This window comes from Elephantulus edwardii, unplaced genomic scaffold (assembly GCF_000299155.1).
Source record: "Elephantulus edwardii isolate Elephantulus edwardi_28Jun2011 unplaced genomic scaffold, EleEdw1.0 scaffold00116, whole genome shotgun sequence".
Taxonomy (NCBI): Eukaryota; Metazoa; Chordata; class Mammalia; order Macroscelidea; family Macroscelididae; genus Elephantulus; species Elephantulus edwardii.
This window is the reverse complement of record NW_006399866.1, coordinates 5,354,667-5,373,434: the sequence shown is the minus strand read 5'-3', so window position 1 is coordinate 5,373,434 and position 18,768 is coordinate 5,354,667. Positions and strand designations below refer to the sequence as shown.

General features: G+C 47.4%; 1 protein-coding gene across 2 annotated transcripts; it reads left to right on the top strand.

Annotated features, from left to right (window-relative positions):
* The first annotated feature begins 2,039 nt into the window (after positions 1–2,039).
* SLC2A8 (solute carrier family 2 (facilitated glucose transporter), member 8) lies at positions 2,040–12,382 on the top strand. 2 transcript variants are annotated; one of them, XM_006892540.1, is made up of 10 exons: positions 2,040–2,095; positions 2,189–2,351; positions 2,535–2,741; positions 4,496–4,595; positions 7,884–8,083; positions 9,077–9,220; positions 9,372–9,480; positions 10,122–10,295; positions 10,726–10,871; positions 12,245–12,382. In XM_006892540.1, exons 1-10 carry the CDS (start codon positions 2,040–2,042, stop codon positions 12,380–12,382), a joined length of 1,437 nt encoding a protein of 478 aa, XP_006892602.1. The 2 variants fall into 2 exon arrangements, with proteins under 2 accessions (XP_006892602.1, XP_006892603.1); XM_006892541.1 differs by lacking the exon at positions 10,726–10,871 and having other exon boundaries at positions 12,245–12,330.
* Positions 12,383–18,768: the final 6,386 nt, after the last annotated feature.

Here is an 18,768-nt window from a genome sequence, read left to right as displayed (position 1 = left end):
AAGCAGAGGCCAGATAAGATCAAGCCTTTTACTCCCACAGTCCTTGTTCTTTGCCAAGTAACATGTAACTCAACAACTGCCTGCACGCAGTATTGTGCTGCAAGCAGGGAGATCCCACTGACCGGCTCATCACTTCCATCAGTGACTTGGATATAGATGTGGAGAGGTTGGCCATTAGACAGCAGTTTCCTGCTGGAAGATAGTAAAATGGAGATTCAAGAATTACGTTACCTATAAAGTAGGTGGAATTTAACAGAACACGGAGCTCACCATTTATGCCCATATTACACAAATGAAGCAAAGGAGTCCTGGTCTAACATAGTTTCCAACACCTTAATGCTTTAGTCATTGTCATTTCTGCTGTTGTTAGATGCTGTTGAGTATGTAGTACTAGTAGTGATCCTATGAAGAGGGTGAAGCTAGGCTGCTCCTTGGAGGCAAGGATTCTAAGGCTTCATCTGACATACTTTGAGCATGTCGCAAGGAGGGACTGATCCTTGGAGAGGGACATCATGCTTGGAAGGGTAGAGGGACGGCACAAGAGGGAGATCATCGATGAGATGGATTAACATAGTGACTGGGGTAATAGGGGTAGGTGTGTTGGAGACAGTAATGTTGGCACAGGATAGAGCAGGTTTCAGGGCTGTTGTACATAGGTCGTTAAGGGTCACAAGCAACTCAACAGCCCATTAACAACAACATGAACAACAGATCTGAACCATGTCCTATCCTGTGCCATTCTCATCATCACTGACATACTTTGCACCCCATTGCAGTAGTCACTATGTCAGTCCATCTTGTGAAGAGACTTTCTCTCTTTCTTTCTCTGACCCTCCACCTTTCCAAGCATAATGTCTCTCTGCAATGATTAGCGTCTCCTAGCAACATAATGACAGTATCAGGGATGATGCTTTGTCATCCTTGCCTCCAAGGAGCATTCTGGCTGCACTTTCTCCAAGACATATATTTATTCCTTTGGTAGTCCATGGAATATTTGATACTCTTTTCCAACACCACCGCTTAGAGGCATCAATTCTTCTGTCATCTTTATTCACTCTCCAGCTCTCAGAGGTGATTGAAAAGACCATGTCCTGAATCGGGCACACCTTAGTATTAAAACAGACATAAAAAAAAACCCAACAGACATCATTGCGTCTCAGTAATTTGGAGCCCTGACAGTGGGCTTGCTCAATGTCATACATCTCTTGAGCACCTGACTTCTGATTCCAAGGGTGTTGACTGTGGATCCCAGTAAGATGAAACCGTTGACAATATCAATCTTTTCTTCAAATATCATAATGTTGTTTATTGGTCCAATGGTAAGCGATTTTTATCTTTTTGATGTTGCGATGCAATCTCTATTGCAATCGGAGAGAACCCCTAGTCCTGAGGATGGGCTGAGGCAAACCCGCAGGAACACCGAGTCAGTGTTGGCGTCCTAGAGGAAAGTGGCAGCCCCACAGTCCGTGTGAAGACCTTCTACCCCGTAGCTCTCAGCGGCCAGTGCTGGGACAGATGCCAAGGCCCCAGGAAGCGGTTAACACAGAGAAGAAATTGCTGACACAACCAAGCTGGACAGTAGTAGCTGGAATCCGGATAGACTACACCCGGCAAGGGCCCACGTGCTCCGCCTTAGCCCAACCCAGCGCGCCGAAAGGCGGCTCCAGGTCCCCCGCCCCCATCTTCATTGGTCAACTCAGCTCTAAGGCAAATTTTTGACCGATTCTGAACTCGCACCACAATCCTATTGGATAGTTATGCCCCATCAAACTCCGCCCCACTTACACATTGGGTAGCTCTGTTCTAGGGGCGGTCTTATACCTATTATGCCCTTCTATTGGTCTGCTTTACCTGAGGGGCAGTCTCTAGCCAGAGGCTCATCTCGGTTTTTATTTCCATTGGCCCTTCTGCCATTCTCTAATTCTGAAGGCCCGCCCTAGAGCCTCCCCTCACTGTTGTGAGAGGCGGGTGTCCACGACATTCGCGGGACCTGTGGCAGTTCAGGTATCAGAGCGAACAAACGCGGGTTGACAGAGATCATGACCCCCGAGGACACGGAGGAAAGTCAGCCGCTCCTGCGGCCGCCCAGCGGCAGGTGAGCGGGCAGCGGGGCCGAAGGATCCGCTTCGCTCACCGCCCCTCCCCCTGCTCCGCGCTGCTTCACCCGCTCACGGCTCTGTCCCCGCAGCTTCCCCCGCAGCCGCCGCGTCTTCCTCGCTGCCTTTGCGGCTGCGCTGGGCCCACTCAGCTTCGGCTTCGCGCTCGGGTACAGCTCCCCGGCCATCCCGAGCCTGCGGCGCGATGCCCCCGCAGCCCCGCGCCTTGATGACGAAGCCGCCTCCTGGTTCGGGGTGAGACCCCGGGGCCTCTTCCCCTCCAGCCCTTGGGGCGGGCACGGGGACCCTGCCCTGTCCACCCTGTCCCTCTAGCCCAGCCGCCCTCTCCACTCGCTCCTTCCGGACACCGTGGGGTGGAGGAGGGCGAGGCTGGGCTCTGGCCCTCGGTCCTCAGCCTGCTGTCCGCCCACCTCCCAGGCGATCGTGACCCTGGGCGCCGCGGCGGGGGGCGTGCTGGGCGGTTGGCTGGTGGACCGCGCCGGTCGTAAGCTGAGCCTCCTGCTGTGCACCATGCCTTTCGTGACCGGCTTTGCTGTCATCACCGCAGCCCAGGACTTGTGGATGCTCCTTGGGGGCCGCCTCTTCACAGGTCTGGCCTGCGGTATTGCCTCGCTAGTGGCCCCGGTGAGTGTCCCCCTGCTTTGTGACCCGGACCCGAGGCCAGGGAACAGGGAATAGGGCGTGGCTGGTCCTGGCTGTAGCCACCAGGTTATGGAGCCTTCTGTACACCAGACTCCTTAAGGCTCACCCTCATCACAGACGGTGGAAAGGAGCCAGCTGTTATTAGCCCCATTTCACAGGTGAGACAGAGCTTCCCAAACTTGAAGTCTTCTCCTCAGGCAGGACCTACAGCCAATCCATAGGGAAACTGTTGCTTGAGTCCAGGATTGTCCAACCTAACTCTGCCTCATGCTTTACGCACTTGATGACTGTTCTTCCTGTCATCCAGAACCCAAGACAGCTGAACAATCTCATTCTAACTTCTGGACTACTAAAGTGTGGATTTGGGTTTGTCTAGGGGGAAGTTAGAGAGCTCTGGTGGCCTAGTAGCTAGAAGCTGTGCTGCAATCCCAGAGGTTTACAGTTCAAATCCACCAGCTGCTCTGCCGGAGAAGAATGGCCAGTCTCCTCCCGTGTGGTTAGCTGCCTCTGAATACCCACCAGAGGGCCAGCTGTGGTTCTGACTTGATCGTACACAACAACAGTGGAAAGTTACACTAGCCTCTCCACTTCCTGCCCAGCCTCCCCTGACCCAGAGATGCAAAGGCCAACTGGGGAAGCATATACCTGGGCTTGAATCCCAGCTCTGCCACCTCCCTGGGCAGGATGCTTCTCTGAGCCTATTTCTTACTTTGTGAAATAGAACTGATGGAACGTTACCTCAGGAGGCGGTTATAAGGAGTCTATGGATCCTTGCACATAATATTTGTGGAGGTGCATGGACCCCAGCAGCTAACTGTTACCGGGTAGCCAGTGAACTGCTGCTGGCAGTGAGCTTGAAGGATGAATCATCCACATCCCAACTTGGTCAAGACTGAAAATAGTCGCACAGGATCCTCCCTGATCATAGTCATTGGCCTAACCTCCATCACTACCTCCCAGAAAAACCCAGCAAACAACCTAAAACCCAAACCCACTATTGTGGAGTCAATTCTATAGGATTTTGTAGACACTCAGGGTTTCCAAGGTGGTAACCACCACACACCATCTTTCTCTGTTGGAGCTGCTGGTTTGTTTGATTAGCAGCTAAGAACTTTAACCACTGTGCTACTAGGACTTCTGGGCCTGTTAACCCACTGCCATCAATTCATAAACACCCACCAGGTTTCTGAGGCAATAAATCTTTACAGAAGGAGACTTCCCATCTTTCTCCCATGGAGTGACTGCTAGATTTGAACTGCCAACCTTTAAGTTAACAGCCTGATACATTACATACTACACCATCAGAGCCCTTCCTCATGGATGCAGAAGAGTGGGCAATACCCTCCTTGACTCCCAAAGGAGTACTGACAGCCACTGATGGAGATGAGGCTGAAAATGCTTGGTTTTCACTCCACCAGCATCACCAGCTTGGATAGTTCTAAATGCAGAATCCCAGGACCCACCCAAGATCTACTGAATCCAAATTGATACTTTATCAAAGAGATTCTCACATTCAAGTTTGAAAAATACTATACCTTCTCCTCTTCCCTTACACAGTAACCAAGCACATTATCTTAATCCCCTTTATACATGCAGATATTGAAGGGTGGGTGGGTGCATGGAGGTCAGTGTTAACCTGGATCATTATAATTAGGGACCTGTGGGGTCACCAGGGGCCCAAAGTAGAATTCTGAGATCTTAGAAGCAAAGTTAACTCTCATCTTAATTGCCAACAGGTGTATATATCTGAAATTGCGTACCCAGCTGTTCGGGGGCTGCTTGGCTCCTGTGTGCAGCTGATGGTCGTCACAGGCATCCTCCTAGCATACTTGGCAGGTACAATTTTCACGTTACCTATTTTGAGAGCTTGTTTGGAGGTCCTAATAAGAGAGCACAGCTACACATATACCCTTGACTGGAGGATGGTCCTCCTATCTGGGAACATCATCCTCTTCACCCAAGTACACAGCTTCAGGAGGGCTGCACCTGTGAGGGAGGAAAGGGCCACCTGCCTAGCCAGCCAGATCAGCCAAATCAACCCCAACAATCAATGGGGTGACAGATGTCACAGCCAGATCACCCTCACATCCCACATTTGAGCCTTGAAAGTGGCCAAGTGATCATTTTACAGATAAAGGACCTGAGGTACAAGGAGGCTAATAGACTTGCCCAAGGTCACACAGTCAGTAGCCAAGGTGTATTGCTTCCCTGGAATCTTGAACACATCGATCTCTTACTGAGTTCTAAGGAAAGCTTACAGAAATGGAATAGAAAAGTGGTGGTCTTCAAATCTGAGTGAGTCTGCCCCTTTCTGACACACAAGTGCTAGATGGTAGACCCCAAATGAAGACTATCAGTGAACTCACTAAGAACCTTGTGGACTCCAGGTCTGATGAGCTGACTTTGCTGTGTGAGATTCCACAGAAAGCTATTGAGTGTCAGTGTTTCACAGCAATCTCCGCAGTCGATCTTAATTTTCACTTTTTGCTTCATTTACCTTTTCTTAGCCAGGTTCTAGAGTTTTGATCTACTCCTGTGAGGCTGACACAGGTTTCAGATCTGTTGTTCATAGGGTTCTTATGCATCATACTCGATTTACAACACCGAAGAATAACAACATGTGTGTTAACTCTACTAATCGCACAAAATGACGTGGCAGTGACAATATTTGCTTGAGCACATTAGGGGAAAAATGCCCAAGGAAGACTTTATGGAAAAATTAAACCTTATTGCTAAAGCAAATAAATGTGTATTCTCATATCTTTCCACCCCTCCTTGCCCCCAGAACCAAACAGGTGCTTGATAGCTATCACAGAGCTGTTTTTCCACCAGGATCTAAGTTACAGACGAACCTCTGGGCCTTGAAAAAACGCCTCAAACTCAACTGCAGTTGAGTTGGTACTGACTCATAGTGACTCTTCATCTGGCTTCTGAGGTTGTAAATCCTAACAAGATGAGACTGACCATCTTTCTCCCTCGGATCTGCTGGCAGCTTTGACAAAGGCATTGCCCTAAACATGTTCCCTTTCTACAGTTCTAGATGTTCTGCATTTCTACTGTGCTTCACGCATCTTCATAATAACAAAATCATGCCATTGCTTTTATTTTTTTGTTTATCCTTTAAATAGCAGATCAACAAGTATGGATCTCTACCAGTCATTTGGGCAGGTAGCTCTCTTCCAAATTTCCTGGCACAGACTGGTGAGCACATTCAGGGCTGCATCTGTGTGTTGAGCCATGTCAGCTGGTGTCCCATCAATTCCTGGGGCCTTATTTTTTGCCAGTGCCTTCAGTGCAGCTTGGACATCTTCCTTCATTACTTTCTTCATTGCTTTTGGCTCTTGTTTATATGCTGCTTCCTGAAATGGTCCATGGCAGCCAGTCCTTTTTTGGCACAGTGGCAAAACTGAAAACCAGTTGCTATCACGTTGATTGCTACTCGTGATGACCCCATGTGCGCTAGTAGAACTGTATTCCATAGGATTGTCTTTTTTTAATAAAATTTTATTTTAATTGTGGTTCTAATGAACCTTTACAGAGAAATTATATTTTCATTCATTCATTGTTACGTGTTATACCCCCTCCCTCCTTTCTTCCTCTCCCAGTTCACTTTTTTTCAAGTCATAAATGAACCTTTATGAATCTTTGCATTTTTGCATTTGTTTTTATGAAGTATCAACATTGGCACATCCCTAGTAGATTTATGCATTTTAGTGCATTTAAAAACAACAAAAATGAAAAACCTAAAACTAAATATGTTGTCATCAAATAAATTCTGACTCATAGCAACCCAAAAGGAATGGGAAGAATAAGTAGATCTGGCCCAAGGGCTTTCCAGAGAAGTAAATCTTTGTGGAACCAAATTGCCACAACTTTCTCTCATAGAAATGTTGTTTGAACCACAGATCTTTCCGTTAAGAAATAAATAAATTTCTCAGGGAAAATACATACAGTGTAAAAGCAATTAATTGATTTTGTTCATTTGGTTTAGTTCATTTAACCCTGTGAACCACCTTAATTTTATTCATCCCAAATGTTTTTTCTTAGATATTAAGTTTTTCTAGATGTGAGATTTTTAGTGTTTTTGCTTTGTTTCACTTTAAAAAAAAAATTCCTTCATTGTTGCAACCATAGGATTTTCTATAGCTGATTTTTCAGAAATCAGTCATTAACCTTTCTCTTGTGCATCATCCCTGCCCACTGTTGATTTCAACTCAAAGCAGCCCTTTTAGAACGGAGTAGAAAGACAAATTAAAAGGACAACCCAAAAGTTCCTAGGACTATGAATCTTTATGGAAGCAGACTGCTTCATCTTTCTCGCGCCACATGGCTTATGGATTTGAACAGCTGACCTCTCAGTTAACAGCCCACTGCTCAATCCACTGCAGCACCAGAACCCCTCGAGACATCGGATCACCACCCTTTCGGTTAGCACCTGAGTGTAAAGGTGCAAAGGGGGAGGGGAGGGTAGTTGGCAAACATCTCCACCACCGCTCCCTCCTCCCTGGAGAAGTCACAGTTGCCCAGTGGCATTCCAGGGAGTGTCGTTGCCTGTAGAGGAGGGATACATTCTTATTTCTCCCATCTTCTACCTTTGTACATGAGGTGTCACATCAGTGGCCTGCCAGTGCGTAGGGAAACCACTGCCTTCACCTCATGCGACTCATGGCAGCCCTGTAGGCAGCATTCATTTTTTTGTCTGATGGTTACATAAATATTTCACTGAATTTGTGTACCCACCGTTATCTCAAGGGAGCTCTGGTGGCCTAGTGGTAAGGACCTGTGCTGTCGCCTCAAAGGCACACAGTTTGAATCCACTAGTTGCTCCATGGGAGAAAGATGAGCATTCTCTTCCTGTGCAGTTTACTGCCTCTGAAAACCCACTGGAGGGTCAGCTATGAGTCAGTTCCAACTCCACGGAATATAACAACAATGACCTTTATCTGTACAACTGATCCAGTTAACCTACTATTTCTGTTTGATAACTATAATAATACTAATAACAGTAGCAGTGACAAAAATGAAGGCAGCCACACAAAGGTAATTCATCCTTTGAGCAGCATCCCTGGGGTTGTGGGGTACAGGCTTTCCTCGGGTGATCCTGATGCCCTGTGCCCCCACCAGGCTGGATCCTGGAGTGGCGCTGGCTGGCGGTGCTGGGCTGCGTGCCCCCCTCCCTTATGCTGCTGCTTATGTGCTACATGCCCGAGACCCCACGGTTCCTGCTGACCCAGCACAAGCACCAGGAAGCCATGGCTGCCCTGCAGTTCCTGTGGGGCTCTGAGCAGGGCTGGGAAGAGCCCCCCGCTGGGGATGAGCATCAGGTGAGGGGGCAGGGTGGCCTCACCTGGTGGCAGCTGGGAGCCGGCACAACCTGTTCCCAGGCTCTCACATAGTTGGGAGGAGGACCCCTCTCTCTACTTTCAGTGAGGAGTGAACTGGCCTTATGCTGCCTCTCTGAGCAGGCTGGAGTCCCACTCAGCTGGGCCTAGTCTCGGAGGTTACCAGAAGAGCACTACACTTTAATTCTCACTGTTTCAAAATAGAAAGGTCAGGTCAGAGGGGAAATTGAACTTGAGATTGTTGTTGTCATTATGAGGTGCCATGGAGTTGACTATGACTCATAGAGACCCTATAAACAACCAATCTGCACCTTACCCTATCCTCCTCATCTCTAATACGCTCAAGCCCATTGTTAAAGTCATTCTATTGTCCATCCTATTGGGGGGGTCTTCCCCTCTTTAGCTGACACTGCACCTTTCCCAACATGATGTCCTTTCTAAGTAAGGGCCCTGACAGCATGCCCAAAGTAGGTGACACGCAGTTTCACCGTCCTCGCCTCTAAGGAGCACCCTGCCTGCAGATGATAAGGCAGGGAAATAGTTAAAAGTCTGAATTTGGGAGTCAGACCTGGTTTGAACTTCTGCCACTTATAATCTTAGTTAACCCTTAATCTCATCATCTGAAAAATGAGAATCCCAGAGTATGCTTTGTGTGGGTGGTGGTATAGACTCAGCCAGAAGGGCTGGGGAGGCACTGGGTACGAGGCCAAGCCCAAGGCTAGATGTCCTAGCGGTTGGAGGGGCCAGGATCTGGCAGTTCAAGGAAAGACGCAATCAGGCCAGGGTGTCTTCACCCTATAAATGGGGAGTCTAGCATGATGCAGGGGTCCATCTGTGGACCTCACAGATGGGGCCTAGGTGGAAGCTCCATTGAGGTTCACTCCCCTCCACTACCTTAAGCACAGTGACTCAGATCTCCGGGATGCCTGTGGGAGAGGGCAGAGGCCACTGATGTCCTAGTCTCTGTCTGAGCAGGGCTTCCACTTGGACCAGCTGAGGCAGCCTGGGGTCTACAAGCCCTTCATCATTGGCATTTCACTGATGGCCTTCCAGCAACTATCGGGTATCAATGCTGTCATGTTCTATGCAGAGACCATCTTTGAGGAGGCCAAGTTTAAGGTAAAGCTGCCTCTGCCTCATCAACATGCCAGTGAGGACATTTTCTTCTCAAAGCTGGGGTCTGTTGGAGTCACCCTCTCAGCAAAGGGATGGAGAGGGAGGTGCCTTCCCTGGCTGGTCAGCTGACCACCTTGGCTCCCTTTTCCCTCAGGACAGTAGCCTGGCCTCAGTCATCGTGGGTGTCATCCAGGTGCTGTTCACTGCCATGGCAGCGCTCATCATGGACAGAGCTGGGAGGAGGCTGCTCTTGACCTTGTCAGGTGAGGCCCAGCCCTGTGCAAGCAGTAGTACCTCCACACCAGTCTCCCTCCATGAGCCGGGGGCCATTGTCAAGCCTGCCACCTTCCAGGGTATAGAAGGACGGCTGAGTAACATCATTCTTGTGTTTAGCCTTTATGACGAGCCCACAAGATCAACTTCAGCTTACAGTGGGGAAACTGAGGGCCAGGACATGAAGTAAAGCTTGTGGTCCTTTGGGACAATTACCTTTACCTCTCTGAACCTCAGCTTCTGCCTTTGTTAGAAGGAGAGATTGTAGCAGTTCCTCCCACAGTGTGGCTGTGCGGACCAGGAAATGACCTCTCTGCAGCCCAGACCCTGAGCTTCAGCCCAAAGGGGACAGTATGTACTGGCCACTAACAAGACTACCTGATACTTGCTGAAGCTGGAGCAGGGCAGGGCTTGGATGCTTCTCAGTCAGGGATCCCAAGACCAAAGTACTGGGATAATTGAGTACAGATTTCTGCTCCCCTTGCTACTCTATGAACCACAGCTGCTTCTCAGAAAGTACCCACATGTTTGACTTGCAGTCCATGTCCCCCAAGGGAGGGTCAAGCACACAGGCAAGAGGGAGGGGAGGCAGCATCTCCCAGTGCTCCCCCACCCCCCACCCCTTCTGCAGGAGTGATCATGGTGGTCAGCACCAGCACCTTTGGTGCCTACTTTGAGATGACCCAGAGTAGTCCCAGCAACTCCTCGCTTGTGGACCTCTTCATGCCTGTCTCCATGGAGCCTGTGATTGGCAGCGCTGGGCTGGCCTGGTTGGCTGTGGGAAGCATGTGCTTATTCATCGCTGGTAAGAGAGGGCCCACATGGAGGGTTGGGGAGGACGACCAGCTCCCATATCGTCTCACCACTGGGTCCCCACAGCTCCCATGCATCCCTTTTCACCTGGCCATAGCCTTTATACCTCTGACCACATGTTAGAGACACTGAACGAAGCCTTTGTGCGTTTATTTCACCTCCCTCTCTCTCACTTCAGCCCTATGATCAGGCCCCAATTATTGTCCCATTTTATACTTAAGAAACCTGATGCACAGGAAGTAGATTACTAGTCTAAGGTCTCACAGCAGGAAGGCACAGAGCTAGTAGGGCTGGTCTAGAATCCAGGTCCCTTGGAGACCCAGACCTGCCCTGTCAGTCAGGGGACTTGAGCCAGGGATGTAGGTTCTGCAGCCCAGAAGGACCAGCTCCTGTGGGTTCTAACACCTGTCTTGTCCCCTCAGGCTTTGCTCTGGGCTGGGGACCCATTCCCTGGCTCCTTATGTCAGAGATCTTCCCTCTGCACGTTAAGGGTGTCGCCACCGGCGTTTGTGTCCTCACTAACTGGCTAATGGCCTTTCTGGTGACAAAAGAGTTCAACAACCTCATGGTGAGTCCAGGCCCCAGTGGCCTTCTATCTTCCCCTGCCCCCATCGGGGAACAAATCACTTTTTAAAATGGCTTTTGTAAAAGACTCGGCTGGTGGCCTCACATACAGGCCTATGACTGGGAGGCCTGCCGTCCTGGTTAAGGTGAGATGGAGACAGATGGACCAGGACAGACAAGGATCCTGGGCTGCAGCCACACTCTCCAGAGGCCTCAAGCCATCATGAGAGAGGACCAAGTGACTGGCCCACCTTTACTGGAGATCAGGCATGAAACCAGGCTGAAGGTCTGGGTGGGGAAGACTTGGCCTCTGCACTCAACAAGCCTGGGCTCCAGTCACATGCCAGTCACTTTCTGCTCTATCTGACCGTGGCCATGCTGCTTACTTTCTCTGAAACGTTTACCTGGCTGAAAATGGAAGAAGGGAAGTAGTACACTCCTCCTGGAGTTGATGTGAGCATTCATTCAGGTCAGCATTTCACTGCCCTCCCCCAGACAAAACAGACATAGACCTGGTCCAGCCCCTGAAGGTCCCCAGCCCAGGGAGCTGGTTCTGAGGCGGGCATTTGTTTGACGAGCCATTGCCCTCGGGTCTCCTGGTGCATCCCATGTCCACACTCGGTTCAGGGCTCCCGAGCCAGAATGAACAAGATGGGCAGAGTCCCCTTAATGATGAAGGCCAAGAAGGTGAAAGACAAGTGGTGGGGAGTGAACTGCAGCGAGGACAGTGGGGGTACTCAGTGAGAGGCCTGGACACAGCGCCTGTGACCCCCTCAGGCAAGGCTGCCTGGAGAAGCCTACGGCTGAGGTCCAAATACCAAAACGGGGAAGAAAAGAAGCTGAGGAGGAGAGGGCAAAGGATGCAGCCAAGACCCAGGGGTATTCAGGTTCTAGCCAGGCTTCATGAGGTGACCAGGTCCCAGATGAAGAAAAGCAGGAAAGCTTTGATTCTGGTACTTCAGATGCCCCTGAAGGTGACCTGGGGTCAATGAGCAGTCTCCCTACTCCCTACTCCTTCCTGCCTGTGTTTCTGTGTCCTCCTGGGGCTCAGTCTACAGATAGCTCACACCCTCTGACCAACACCACAGAGTGAGTCCTAAGAGCAGAGACCCCAGGGCATGATGAGTCTGCGCACTGGAGTCAGATAAAGGCTGGAGCTCAGTTGTGTCACGTCATGGTCTCTGACCTTGGTGGCAGTCGCTTTATCACACTCAGCCACAGAACATTCACACCTCAGACATGGATGAGCTTGGACACTGCTACACCTGACCTCCCTGCACTGCCCCCAGGCAGAGGCAGACAACACAGCTGTGGGCTGCACAGATCAAGTCTCAGCACTGTTTGTCCACACTTGGCCGTTTCCCTCTCTCTCTGCAGGAGCTCCTCAGGCCCTATGGTGCCTTCTGGCTCGCCTCTGCCTTCTGCATCTTCAGCGTCCTCTTCACCGTGTTCTGTGTCCCTGAAACCAAAGGGAAGACTTTGGAACAAATCACAGCCCAATTTGAGGGGCGATGACGGCTTTTTGTACGTTGCTGCCCCTCCTAGCTGGACCACCTTTGGGCTTTGGAGGGGATGAAGCCAGCCTCAAACCTTCACTACCCCCTAGGTCCCAGGACAGCCGAGACTCAGGACCACAGCCCTTTGGAACCTTGAGCTAGGGGTTCCTTCCTTTCTGCACAGTTCTTCACAGCCCAGCAACCAGGGATGTGAGATGCCAGCCCCTTACTCCAGTTGCTGCTGCCTCTTTGTGGACTGGGAAGCAGGCAGCAGCTCAGAGGGCCTTTCCAGTCCTGTGGTCATCTCCTCCACCACTCCAAAGCAGCAGAGGAGGAGATGGACTCTTGCTTCTTGTTTTCTGGTTGCAGATGCTTTTGGAGGTTGGCCACACATGTTTTACTCTTACATGGTTGAGTTATCAGGAAGGAACTTTGTTTGCCAAATAAAGATTTGACTCAGAAAATCAGGGCACGACCTGTGTGTGGGAGCCCCAGTCAGAGAAGGGTATATTGCTAGCTCTTCCACAGACAGGTCTTCCTGGGCTTTGTGGAGAACTGCGGGTTTGCTTTCTCTCCATCAGTCAAGGCTCCCCTTAGCACCTGGAGGCTATCTCTGGCTCCTTCCTTACATACCATTCCCTGGATCATCAATATGATTGAATTACAGAAAAGGTGCCTATCTTGTTCCTTTAACTTTAATAGAGCCAGAAATCTTTTCTAAATTAATTTTATTATCTATTACATAAATGTTACTGTGTGCCCTCAAGTCAGAACTGACTCATAGCTGACCCTCGAGTGGTTTTCAAATGCTGTAAACAGCATGAGAGGAGATTGCCCATCTTTTTCCCACAGAGCAGCTGATGGATTCAAACCACCTGCCTTTGGGTCAGCGGCACAGCTCCTTACCACCAGAGCTCTCCATCATATAATTAGCATGTGTTTATTATAGGAATATTTGAAAATACACAGATATATTTAAGAGTTCTTTTTATAGCCAGGCACTGTCCTAAGCACTTTACAAATATTAACTTATTTGGATACAAATAATTTTTCACAGCTGTACCTTCCCAGAGAGCCTGTTAAAAATCTGGTTCTATCTCAGAAGATCCCTCCCCCAGCATCTGCTTCATTGCATCACCTCCCAGAAACAGGCCTGTGCTGCTTAATTCATCATCTGCTTCGTCTGCTTCTGATATTGGGCAGGCACCTCCCCAGGACGTGCACCCCTCGGCCTCTTCAGGCTTGTAAGAAGGCCAGCTTACCAGTGAAGGGAGCAGAAATACAGCGTGGTTCAGAGCACAGTGGTCCCAGAGGAGGACTTCATGCTCCTTCCAGAAGATCCTGCAGCGGCTACTATGACTTTTTTAACAAAAGTGCCAGCAAAGTACAGACCCTGGACCATTTTCAGCTTCGACAAAATCCATCTTTTTTAAAATCAGGAGCAGAGTTATGACTGTGTATAAGAACACTACTCTGTGTATCTACATACCATTCTTAATGCCTGTACAGTGAACATTGGTTGGATTGAGAACCATATTGGGGGTTTTTAATCTTAATGCAGTACTAAACAGTAGCAAGTTTTCAAACATCTTTTTATCCAGACTTAAAATGAAATTATGTACACTTCTCCTAAAACATTCAGCAACAAAAGTAAATAATGAAAATGTTACCAGCATTCCTTAATCTCACTTCCCAAAATGGTGGCATTGCAACAGTAAATTTTGTGCTTCAACTTAGCCAGACTCTGGTGCCCATTTGTTTGGTCAATCACTAGTGTAGATGTTGCTCTGAAGGTATGCCGCTGATGTGATTAATATACTCGACTGAATCTAAGTAAAGGAGGGGCCTCTCCATGAGGCAGGTAAGCACATCAGTTCAACCTCAAACTGAGGTTTCCAAGAGGAGGAGGATACAAAAGGAAGCAACGTGGGTATCCTAACAGTTTCCTACTTGGGACTTGCCAGTGCCTACAATTGCATGAGGCAGTTCCTTCACTATACACATTCTCCAGCATTTATCATCATGTGGTGAATTGCTTTGATAAAGCCCTTCTAGCTATGATTTTGTGGCTCCCACAAAATGTCTGGGTGGCAGTATGCATCTAAAGTTCTTGTGGCCCACCAAAGGGATTGGAAAATCTGCTGCTAAAGCAAAGTGCAAGGAACTCTTGTAGGACATTGACCAGTTAGCCATCCCACTAGGCTTAAAGGGAGCTATTCTTAGAGGTTAAAAGGGGAACTCACTATCAGAAGTGACAAGCAAGCACATCTCTTAGACCCAGGGTCCCTGCACTGAGAAACTCTTAAACCCAGGAGACTGAAGTGGCTCAAAGCCACAGCAGCACAAGGCTGGCGGCTCTGCTAAGTGAGAGGTGGAGAAAGGTGATTCTGGGTACCTACTAGCAAAACTGCAAGTTATAAAAAAATGAAATAGAATATATAAAGATGAATATCTGAAGCATTAATGAGTGGAAACAGACTAGTATTGGCCATTTTGTTGGGTTTAAAAATTTTTTAATTGTGATTTTAATGAACATTTACAGAAAAGTTGGATTTTCATTAATTTATTGTTGCACATTTTCCTCTTTCCCCCCTCCCCCAGTTCACTTTTTTTTAAGTTTTAAAAAAAGTATATTTTATATTTAATGTTTCTAAGACATGATTCACCCACCCACCCCCTTCCCATCTTTGAAACTGAGAAAAGTGTAGGAAATGTTTCCTGGAAAATTGCAAGAAAAATGTGAACATAACAAATGACCATGCTGTTAGTTGCTTCATGGCCCAGTTCACTTTAAAAAAAAAAATTCATTAATTGTTACACAATTTCCTCCTCCTCCCCATCCCCCAGTCCTCTTTGTAATGTACCTTATTCCGGACCATTGTTTTACATATAATGTCTAATTATATATCCCTTTTAAGCAGTTCTCTCCCTCATCTGTTCCAATACAGTGTTCACAGTCTATCCACTCTTTTCCTGTTCTCCCAGTGCCCCATGTCAGTCCTGCTTCATAACAGTGGTGTTATGTAGTATCTATCCTTTTGTGACTGAGACATTTCACTCAGCACAATGTCCCCCAGGGTCATCCATGTTGTGTAATGTTTTACAAGGTCATTATTTTTCAGGGCTGTAGGAATTCTGTTGTGTGAATATACTATAATTTTTCTATCCATTCATTTGTTGATGGACACTTGGGTTGTTTCCATCTCTTTGCTTTTGTAAATAACAGCAATAAACATGGATGTGGATACCTCTGCTTGGATGGCAGTTCTGGTTTCTTTAGGGTCTATTCCCAGCAGTGCAATTTCTGGGACAAATGGTATTTCGATTTCCAACTTTTTTAGTTAGACAATCATGTATATGGTCTACTAACTTTATTCATTAGTGTTCAAGGCCTCAAACTTGTTCTTAAGATGATTTTGAAATTCAGGTGGAATTGATTCAAGGTCAAATTTTTGTTCCTGTGGATTTGATTTAACCTTCTTTACCTTTAGTTCAAACTTGATGGTCTGTTCCACAATCTTCAACTGTCCTAGTTTCCACAGCTGATACTGAGCTTCTCCAATGATTCTTTCCACATATGTAATAAGTCTGATTCCTGCGCATACCATCGGTGAAATCCATGCATATAGTCTGCATTTGTTTATGTTTCTTATAAAAGGTATTTGCAATGAATAAATCCTTAATGGTACAGAATTCTATCTCCTGCCTCATTTTGTCACCAAGTCCCAGTTTTCCAACTACTGATCCTTCTCTGTTCCCAACTTTTCCCCCAACTTTTACATTCTAGTCACTTAGTAATGCATCTTGATTGCATTTTTTTTATTAATTTATGACTGCAATTACATCTGTGCATCAGAGAGCCAGACAATGACTAAGGATGACAGAAGAATGATTGATGTGGTTGTGCTGGAGAAGAGTATTGAACATACCATGGACTGTCAAGAGAACAAATAGGTCTGTCTTGGAATAGGTGAAATCAAGTTTCTCCTTGGAGGCAAGGATTCTAAAGCTCTGTCTCATATACTTTGGGCACGTGGCCAGGAGGGACCAGTACTTGGAGAAGGACATCATGCTTGGAAGGGTAGAGGGACAGTGCAGGAGATGAAGACTCCAGATGAGATAGATTGACATAACTGGGGCAATGGGTTAGGTGTATCACTGAAACTGGCTCAGGATAGGGCAGGGTTCAGAGCTGTTGTACATAGGGTCGCTGTGAGTTGCAGGCGACTTCATGGCACATAACAACAACATAATCTACTATGCCAGGAATAACAATCAAAGAGGAATGGCAACACATTTAAAAAGAACATTCCAAGATCTCTCTTGAAGTACAAAACAGTCAGTGATAGAAAAAAAAAAATCCCTGGGCATACAAAGAAGACCTGTTAGTACAAATATTGTTCAAATGTATGTGCCAACCACTAAAGCCAAAGATGAAGAATTGATGATTTCTACCACATTGTTGTCATTTAGTCAAGATGCATTAATTAGTAATTGGTAATTAGACTGCAAAAGAACAGCTGTTGGGGAAAAATATGGCCTTGGCGATAGAAATGACACTGAAGATTGCATGACAGAAATTTTGTATGACCAACTGCTTATTCCAAATACCTTAAAAGAGCATGATGTAGGTAGCTCTGGTGGCCTAGTGGCAAGAACCTGCACTGCAATCCCAGTGGTATGTGGTTTGAATCCACCAGATGCTCTGCTGGAGAAGGAAAGGCGATCTCCTGTACCAGACAGATCTGATTTGACAGTACACACACAAAAAAAATAATAAAATTTGGGAAAAAAATTTTAAAAAGGGAAGTTACTTTGGGTTTTTTTAATTAAAAAAAAAAGCATGATGTCAGTTTTAAGACTAAGATGAGTCTGATCCACGCCATGGTCTTTTCAATTACTTCCCATGCATTTTAAAGTTGGACAATGAGTAAGGATGATTGAAGAAGAACCTATGCCTTTGAGTTGTGGTGTTGGAGAAGAGTGCCTAATATCCCATGGACTGCCAAAAGAGCAAACAAGTCTATCTTGGAGGAAGTGCAACCAGGGTGCTCCTTAGAGATGACAAGAGAAACTTTGGAAATGTTGTCAGGAGAGATCAGTCCTTGGAGAAAAGATACCTTACTGTGAAAGGTGGAGGATCAGCAAAAGAAAGACCCTCAACAAGATGGATTAACACAGTGACTGTAAAATGAGCTCAAGGATGGTGCAGGAGAGGACAAGATTCTGAGCTGTTGTTCACAGAATCGCTGTGAGTCATAGTCGACTCGATGGCATCTAACACCACCACCACCACCACCACCACAGTACACCAGAGTACACAGGAATCAAATTAATTACAAAACTGAAAAAAGACGGTATCTCTTGCCGTGGATTCAAAATTGCTGACCCACCATTGCTTTTCCAACGCTGCAAATTGCACCGTAAGAAATTGGCCTTTCATCCTCAAACCCCAACTTCCCCACCTTTCAGCCTCCCTGGTAACTTTCAGCGGAATCAGTCTGCAAACTAAAGGGAGGTGTGCCTCCCAGTGGTCATGCGCCAATTTGCATCTGCTGACCCAGTGGGATTCACAAGCACATCTTTGAACCTGTTCATTTCAGTTTGACCTCCAGACAAATAAAAAATCTACATTTCCGCCCTAAATGTACTGTAATTGTTGTTGTTGTTGTTGTTATGTGCCATCGAGTCACTTGCAACTCATAGCGACCTTATGTACAAGAGCTCTAAACGCCGTTGTATCCTGTGTCAACCTAGCCATATCAAACGCACTCATGACCACTCCAGTCACAGAATCGATCCATCTCATCTAAGGTCTTCCTCTCCTTCGCCGACCCTCCACTCTGCTAAACATAATGACCCTCTCCAAGGACCAAGAACCAGTCCCCCCTTGCAACATGCCCAAAGTATGTCAAACGAAGCTTAAGAATCCTTGACTCCAAGGAGCATTCTGGCTTCACCTTCTCCAGGACAAACCTGTTTGCTCTCCTAGCAGTCCATGGTATATTCAACACTCTTCTCCAGCACCACAGCTCAAAGGCATCAATTCTCTATCATTCCTATTCACTGTCCAACTCTCTGATGCATAGCATGTAATTGTGAAGACTATAGCCCAGATCAGGCGCACCTTAGTCTCCAGCCTGACGTCATTGCTCTTCAGTACTCTTGAGAGGTCCCTCACAACTGACTTTCCCAATGCAATTCGTCTTTTGATTTCCTGGCTGCTGTTACCAAGAGTGTTGATTGTGGAGCCAAGTAAACTAAAACTGTTAACTATCTCAATCTCTTCACCGTCCATACTGATGCTGCCAATTGGCCCAGTGGTGAGAATCTTTGTTTTCTTGATGTTGAACTTCAATCCATATAGGAGGCTGCAGTCCTTGACCTTCTGCAGCAAGCGCTTCA

Excerpts from the sequence above, each read along its gene's own strand:
- SLC2A8 (XM_006892540.1), top strand. The coding sequence starts at position 2,040 with ATGACCCCCGAGGACACGGAGGAAAGTCAGCCGCTCCTGCGGCCGCCC. Across the intron at positions 2,352-2,534 it reads AAGCCGCCTCCTGGTTCGGG|GCGATCGTGACCCTGGGCGC; the intron begins GTGAGACCCCGG and ends CCCACCTCCCAG. Across the intron at positions 10,296-10,725 it reads CATGTGCTTATTCATCGCTG|GCTTTGCTCTGGGCTGGGGA; the intron begins GTAAGAGAGGGC and ends TTGTCCCCTCAG.